This window comes from Arctopsyche grandis, chromosome 4, assembly GCF_051622035.1.
Source record: "Arctopsyche grandis isolate Sample6627 chromosome 4, ASM5162203v2, whole genome shotgun sequence".
Taxonomy (NCBI): Eukaryota; Metazoa; Arthropoda; class Insecta; order Trichoptera; family Hydropsychidae; genus Arctopsyche; species Arctopsyche grandis.
In genome coordinates, this window is record NC_135358.1 from 12,412,884 (window position 1) to 12,420,914 (window position 8,031).

The following is an 8,031-nucleotide window of genomic DNA, read 5'->3' on the forward strand; positions in this document are numbered from 1 at the left end:
AAATCGTGAATATTTATCTGCTTTAATGAGATATTCAAAATCAGTTATTTTTTTATCAGATTAGGCATTGGAAAGTTTTGTTTTTCCAACAGCAGTTTTTAATTGTTCGGATGACTCTTTTGTATCAGGTACACCCGTACACCTTTCGTAATAGCTAAAAACAAAAAATATAAAAATCAATGTGCGCGCGCAGAATACGGGAGGAAAAGCCTGTTCCTCTTGTTCCTGTTGTACCCTGCTCGCGCAAATTAAGTGAGTATGTACCGTTTACCATGCACCCTTTTTTTTTATCTTTCGATCTTTGCCTTCCGATATTTGTGTTTTCTGTAATTTAACATTCTGGCTCGTCACGTAGACCCCGATTGATTTCAAATTAATATATCAGTATCAATTAATAGTCAACGAGTTCTCTATCCTTGGCATATTCGTTATTTTTTCAACTATAAAATCTGAGTGGTCAATAACTTTATTATACTCGATGACTGTACTTTTTTATTATCTATGTAATCATACTTAGCTTCTTTCGTTTTGTGAAATTTAATATTATATGAACATATGAGCCATTATATTTAAAGTGGCGGAAGTCGAATTTTCAGTTTCAAAAACATTTGACTTAAGTTACATATTGTAATCACTACTTTTAATGTCCAGAATCTCAGAAAGGCAGAATAAACTTATTACTGGTCACTAGTATTTTTTAATATTCTAAAACTTAAAACATATTTAATGTTTTACGAGATATTACTCGAAATGAAGAAAAGTAGACTTAGGCCAATTTAAAATACATATAGACTGAATATAACGGCTCATATATTGAAAAGAAATGTAATACTTTGTTATTTTATCATCATTTATTTCAATTGGTATTTTTGAGATTTTGATTAGTTTCTTTATACATTAAAGAAATTTGTGATTGGAGCTTAAATAAATTTTGCTCCTTTTTTCAATTCAATCGATTCCACGTTTTTTCTGTACAGGTGTTTCCGGACAAATTTTCCCGTACACAACTTTTCTGAACATTGATTATTCCGTACATGATTTTTACAAACACTGATTATTCCAGAAATGGATAGTTTTGGACAAAAAATCAATTTTGAATATTAAAAAATAATAAACAAAGCGAACACAGCATATTTTCATATTGATACGAAAATATGCAATTTTGAAAAATGATGTTCATCACGAAATGGTTGTATGGGGATTAAAAGTGTTAAAATTCTTAAAAAATATTTTACTTACAATATATATGAAAATTTTTTATAAATACACACTACTACATGTTACATTAAATCAATAATTTTTGTACATTTATTTATCATATATTTGAATTAGACAAAAACAACATGCTAGGGAGCCTGCATGTTGTTAACATCGTCATTTCCATGGAGGTTTAGAGCGTGAATATTTATCCGATTTCCTTTCAGTGTTCTCAATGTTTCTATCGCTAGTGGGATATTCAAAATCAGTTAAATTTTTATCAGAGTAGGCATTCGAAAGTTTTTGTTTTCCAGCAACAGTTTTTGATTGTTCAGATGTTTCTTTTGTATCGGGCAAATCAGGTACACCCGGAACTTTTTGTAATAACTGAAAATAAAAATTGAAATAATAAAAAATATACAAATGGCTCAGACTTACAAATTAAGCTTACACATACCAATTTAATATAGTGTTGAAGTTGTTCCTCGGTTAACTTCAATTCTTGATTATTGTTTTTATTTGAACTACGGGAATAATTTTGAGTTTCTTTACTTTCATTACTATTTTGGATTTCCATTAGGTGTTGCATACCATCAAATGATCGACCATTACTATTCAATAAGCATTTTGCCTCTAAAAAATATATTGGTCAGATTGGTTCTTCAATTTATTAAAAGTATAAATTTATTTAATGAACCAATTAACTCTTTTAATCCCAAGGAGCCCCACTGGTACATGTGAAGAATCCTAGGGGTTTATTTATCGGCCCCTGTTTTCGAACATATTTTGAAACTATATATTTTTTTTTTATTTACTATCGGCGAAAATTGTTAAATTTAAAGCTATGCTTTACTGCATAGCTTTTTATTTATCAGATTTCAAGTATTATATTGTATGTCCGAAGAAGCAAGGGACCGGCCCACAGGCGGCTTGGAGGATAAATAAAGTTTATTTTTAGAACTTTAGACCTTCTTTGTCCTTCGTATTTACAAATAATATTCAGTATTATTTCAAAAGTCGTTCAACATTCAAATTCAAAAATTACTATTTTGATAGCTCAATTTTTCTATTCATTAACTTTTATTTTCATTTACTTGCTTTTACAACCTTTATATAAATATTACTTATTACACTATACATCATGAAGATGACAACACAAAAAAAAGTAATACCAAGAATCGAATATTAGCCGAGATAAATAATAAAATAAAAACTATCCCTTTTTTCAAAAAAATGCCTTGGGATTCTTCGCATAGACCTCGCAAAATAGCTTGGAATTAAAAGGGTTAGTGTGTTACATAAGGCAAATAAATATTTTTTTTACCTGTGGGGATATGAGGAACATTGACTGATTCATTTGTGAGAATTTTTAAAGCCTCTTGCCACTGATTTTCCATAACACTGTGTAATTGAGCTGCCATTTCTCCACGCTTAGATTTATATGACGTCAATTTATCCTAAAGTTTCCAAATTATTGAATAAATTAAAAAACAAATACACAAGAAACAAAAAATGCTTTATTATAATATGAAATTATGTACTTGTAAAAGCTGAATCGTTTGTTTTGATTTATTTAACTGAACCTTATGAAATTTTATCTCTTCTCTGTGTTTTTCTTCTAATATGTTCACTTCTAGTTGATGCCTATGAAAAATAAAACACGAAAAAAAAATTTAACATAATGTAAAACTGTCCAGGACATGTCTTCCCAAGATAAATTTTACCTATCTTCCACCTTTTGAAGGTGTCTCGCAAACTGTAAAGCTATATCTTTCTCTTTAGATTGAATTTCGTTTGTCATAAAATTTTCAGCCGATTGAAGCTGTTTCTGGAACTCACTCAATTTTTCCATTACAATCGTTTCCATTTGCTTTTGATAGTGAGTTTTCATTTCGCCTTTCTGTAATTCTGATGATGTTTTAAAATTCGCAAATTCATTTTCTAACGTCCTCTAGAAATAATAATACAATGAATTAGACTTATAACTGCACACAGCCATACATATTTGACAATCAAAAGATCATTTATATACAATTTTTTTATATGTGGCATCTAGACTGTTTTGCAAATTATTTTTTTGACTATCTAAATGTGAATTTCGATTTTTTTCTTCAGCTATCCTGGTTAATAGATCAGTTTTATCACTTTTTATTATACATAATTCGTCTTCAAGAAATGTGTGTGATTTTTGTAAAACTACTAATTGCTCCTTTATTTCTTTGTTTTCTAAATTTATCTACAAAAAATTATTACACTATTATTTTCAATGTGATGTTATAGTATGGCTTTCAAATAAGTATTACAATCAAATAAATCACTTTTTCTAAATTATCTTGAGCCAAAGTCATGTTCTCTGTCAATTGCTTATTCAATCGAATTATCAATTCTGAAGATTCTTTTAGGTCAGCTAAACTGCCTTCTTTTTCAGCTATGGTACATTTATAAACCTCGATTTCTTTGTTCAGTGTATCTTTTTCAATTTCACAATTTTCGATTGTGACCCTCAATTTGTCTTCATATTCATGAATTAATGTCATATACTTAACAATTTCTTCTTCATTTTCATGTATTTTCTACAAAACATAAATATTCAATAACAACAATTTTGAATAAAAAATATAAATGCGTAACTAAAGCGCCTACTTTCGTTAGATCTGAGTTACAAATTCGACATGCTGATAATTGTGATTGCATGGTTGAAATTTGGTCTTCCGTTTTGTATAACTTTTGAGAAACTTCAATACGTGCATTTTGTAATTTAGAAATTGCTTCATCTTTGTCCGAATCTATTTGCACTGCGACTGCAAGCTTTTGTTGCTGCTCCAAAATTTTTCTCTGTAACTGCTGTATCACATTCTCACAGTGCTGAAATGCAAATCATAAAATTTCATTTTATAAAAATTCAATAGAATATAATAATCATCATACGAAAATAAAAAACCTCTCTGCGAAGTTTCTCCTCTTCAAACTTTTCAAAATTAACTTTGCCATCGACAACCTGTTTATATTCATTTGAATCGTTCCACATTTTAGAGAGACTGGGCAAATTTATTTCAGAACAAACAGAATTAGTCTGATTAGGCAAATGGGCAGCATCTTCAATATCACATTTCTTATATTTCGGTGAATCTTTAACGTCGTGCATTGAACCGTAGCTAGTAATCGTACTTCTCTCGTATGGCAACGATGTTATCGATTTACTTTTCGCACAACTTTCAATATTGATTACACTGCCTTTCTTTAGCGGGGATTCGAAAATCTCATTATTACCAGGCACTTTACTGGCCGATAATTTTTTGAACCCATCGGATGTGTTATCTCGAGGCATTAAAACCGCTTCTATTCGTCTTTCATCAAATTCAACTTTAGAGGCGCGATCAGGATACATTATATCTCTCATTCCAGCACCATAATTGGGAACAGAGTTCTTTGATTCGCCTAAATTAAGTATCTTACTAACTGTTTGCACGTTAGGAATGCATTCTTTTTCAGCATTACTATTTGTAAGGTATATGTATTTGGATAGCACTGTATCGATATGTTTTTTGTTTTGATTGAAGCTATTATTCCCCATTGAGTTGTTAGGATTTGTTTTGAAATCGTTTGTACAACCAATTCCAGTCAATTCAAACCTACTGACATCGCTTAAAAAGGTATCAACTTCATTTAACACAAACTTATCTAAACACTTATCGGGAGAGTCTACTATGTTACTATTGTTTGAATCCATATTGGAAAGATCAGCAGAATATGTCGAATCAGTTTCAGATAAAATCTCAATATCACTAAATGAAACTTTCTCTCTTACGGCCAGATGTGGAAGATTTAGTCTACGTTGAACCGTATTGAACCTGCCGTTATGAATTTTAGCCGAGTGTGGATATCTATGTTTGCTCTTAGGTAAGGTGAAGGACTTGAACGAATTCGTTTTGGTTTTACTAGGAGTCGAGTATACGTTTGATAGGCGTTTAGTCGGAGAGTTGTTCGAAGAGAACGGTTCGCTCGGAGTCAAAAGCGAGTCTGATAAAGATACGTTCTCCAAATGTTTCAGTCGGTCTTGCAGAGATTGCACGGCTCGCGAGAGATGTTTGACGTGATTTTGCGTGGCTGGATGCGGCACGTCAATGTCCGTGTCTGTGTCGGTGGTTTCCGGTAGGAATAAGCCGGGAGGTATCCGCAACAGGGCGTCCGTGTCAGCGCCCTCAGAACCTGACATCACAACGATATCAAACCGCAATCATAACGCATGATTGCTAAAATAAAATGAGAACTTTCATCACTACCTAAATACCGCCGGCTCTTTACCCGACAAACACAACAAACCGCAGTTGTTTCAACTGTTTTTGGCCGTAACGTCAATGTTTATGATCGAAACGATTCGATTTTTTTACATTCAGTAATCAGCTATCTGCTCACGGTAAACGGACTACTAGTCATATGTGAAACAGTCACAGGACAACCGGTCACTCTAGATCGGTCACACGTGATCACCCGTCACACTAAAACTGGTCACACCCAAAAATTCGACCAATTTTTAATTTTTGGGTGTGACCAATTTTCGGGTGTGACCAGTTTTCTCGTGACCAGATTTAGGGTGTGACCAGTTTTCTCGTGACCAGTTTTAGTGTGACGGGCATAGATGTATAATACATAGATCCGCCCTCACGCTTTATACTGGTCTCTCTTTTGGCGCATGCAAAATACATGGCGCATGCACACTTTCTCTCAGTAGTTAGTTAGCTTCTAAAGGTCGATTGCGGAGATCTTGTCGATAGATATGCGTAGATCTTGTCGTCACTAACTGAGGGGTGCGGGGGGTTTAACTAGCGGGGAAGTGAAAAAAACGCCGACCGCTGCGTCGTAGGGAAAAAAACCTTTTTTTTCCAACTTCCCCGCTAGTTAAACCCCCCGCACCCCTCAGTTAGTAACGACAAGATCTCCGACCAAAATCACACGTCAGGGCCCATCTATGTGTATTATATATCTATGGTGACGGGTGATCACATGTGACCGACCTAAAGCGACCGGTTGTCCTGTGACCGGTTCACATTTGACTAGTAATCACCGAACCCTGCTCACATCTACATACATACATATTTATCTCGTTTATTTTATTTAAAAATTATATTGGTTTTCAATAAAACGTTTCATGAAAAAATATTCATTTCTTAAATTTTCAATGAAATGTAACTACATATACATATATAAATCGGTTCGGTGATTACATCTCAAATGTGAATCGCTATCTAGATAACCGCCGCTACGAAACCAAATATTGCTCAGCAAATGCTTTTTTTATGAGATTTTTATTATTATCGATTAGACATGTGAACTACGCATGTTGATACGAACATACGAGTCCGTAACGTAATTTTAGATTTGATAATAATAAAAATCTCGTAAAAAAGTCATATGTTGAGCAATATTTGGGCAATTTTCCTGTTCGACAAGAGACCCGAGCGATTTTCGTAGCGGCGGTTATCCTGGTAGCGATTCACATGTAGGATGTAGAACGTTTACCATATACATCGGTTCCATGATTATTCCGCAAAAAGCTATCTCACGCACGTCACTAAAATCTCAATCACAGAACATCTGGCACCCAAAAACTCCATCAATCGGTGGCCAATAATCTTATTATATTCAAAGACTGTATTTTCATTATCGAAGTAATTTTTTTTGTAAAATTGTAAGTTGTTTGAATATATCGTCGTCATACCAGTAAGTGTCCAACTGCATTTTTCGTAAAAAGTACTAAATAACTACGTGACATCTTCTAGGTAAAATAACGCCTTAAAGCGGATAGTCATTTTAACAAACTCAAATCAATATGTTTCCAAGCTGTAAATTAGCTGGAATTTTTTTTTTCAAATAATCGCAACGTAGGTATATTGTCAAACAGTGCATTTTACGAAAAATGCAGTTGAACACTTTTTATGACGTCATCATGCATCATGAGAGTTCATACGCGCTCGAGGTTATTCTTTGTGTAGCTGTACCTCAAGGTTTGGTTAGTGCATAGCTGTATGATGGGATCATGTTCTCGGGGGTTCCTACGGACTCGAGGTTGTTTATTTGGAGTGAGTTGGTAGTGTCTTTGCCCTTATGTAAACGAATATAATTCAGGCAAGGTTGGCTCGCATGCTCGTACAAGAACGTGATAATTCAATTGTGTGACTTTTATTTTATAGATAAATAAATCATTGATCTCGATTCGGGATATTATAAGTTTTGCTATATCCCTATATGATATTTGTTTTTTTTCATACTTTTAAAAATCTTGTGATTTAAATAAAAAAATGTGGCTTATATTTTTTCCCCATTTTCACTTTGACCGATGAAAGAACGGCAATTATTTAAATTTAAATAACATTGTAGTCGTAATGTATAGTTAAAGCTTTTACGTTTATCGATCATACCGCTTATACTTTTTTCACGACGACATTCGTCAGTAATTGTATGTAAGGAAAATTAATTTTAACAAATTATCGATAAATAAGTTTAATATGTTTTTATAATAATTATTACTGTAATAATATATCAATTATTTTCAAATTTAGATTCACAATCGATCGGATAGTGGTGATAAATAGGTGGTTAGGTAACGTATCAAAATCGAAAACGGGCTAAAGGAAAGCATTTATCGAAGGTGTTTTTGTTCAATTAAAAACGAAAGTTGGTGGTTTGAAAATTAAGTTTTTACTAGAACTGTCGAAATAGTCAACTTAGATTCTATTAATAAATTGAAATTTAATCATTTCTTATGGAAATCATGAATTAAAATAAAATCTTTGAATTACACGTATTTTAATGTGTCATGGCCAAAACCAATTG

General features: G+C 32.8%; 2 protein-coding genes across 2 annotated transcripts in view; both read right to left on the bottom strand.

The window, feature by feature from the left end:
- Positions 1-8,031, bottom strand: part of LOC143910667 (uncharacterized) — a 384,446-nt gene that overhangs the window by 340,679 nt on the left and 35,736 nt on the right. The gene's annotated exons all lie outside the window — the stretch shown is intronic.
- Positions 844-5,548, bottom strand: Cnb (centriole duplication and spindle assembly protein centrobin). The gene is made up of 9 exons (XM_077429991.1): positions 4,139-5,548; positions 3,841-4,062; positions 3,516-3,770; positions 3,230-3,433; positions 2,922-3,148; positions 2,739-2,841; positions 2,522-2,654; positions 1,655-1,830; positions 844-1,584 (listed from the first exon to the last, which is right to left on the bottom strand). The coding sequence occupies exons 1-9, from the start codon at positions 5,411-5,413 to the stop codon at positions 1,375-1,377; spliced, it is 2,805 nt and encodes a 934-aa protein (XP_077286117.1). The 5' UTR covers positions 5,414-5,548; the 3' UTR covers positions 844-1,374.

Excerpts from the sequence above, each read along its gene's own strand:
- Cnb (XM_077429991.1), bottom strand. The coding sequence starts at position 5,413 with ATGTCAGGTTCTGAGGGCGCTGACACGGACGCCCTGTTGCGGATACCT. Across the intron at positions 3,434-3,515 it reads CTCAAGATAATTTAGAAAAA|ATAAATTTAGAAAACAAAGA; the intron begins GTGATTTATTTG and ends AATTTTTTGTAG. Across the intron at positions 1,831-2,521 it reads TGTTCCTCATATCCCCACAG|AGGCAAAATGCTTATTGAAT; the intron begins GTAAAAAAAATA and ends TATATTTTTTAG.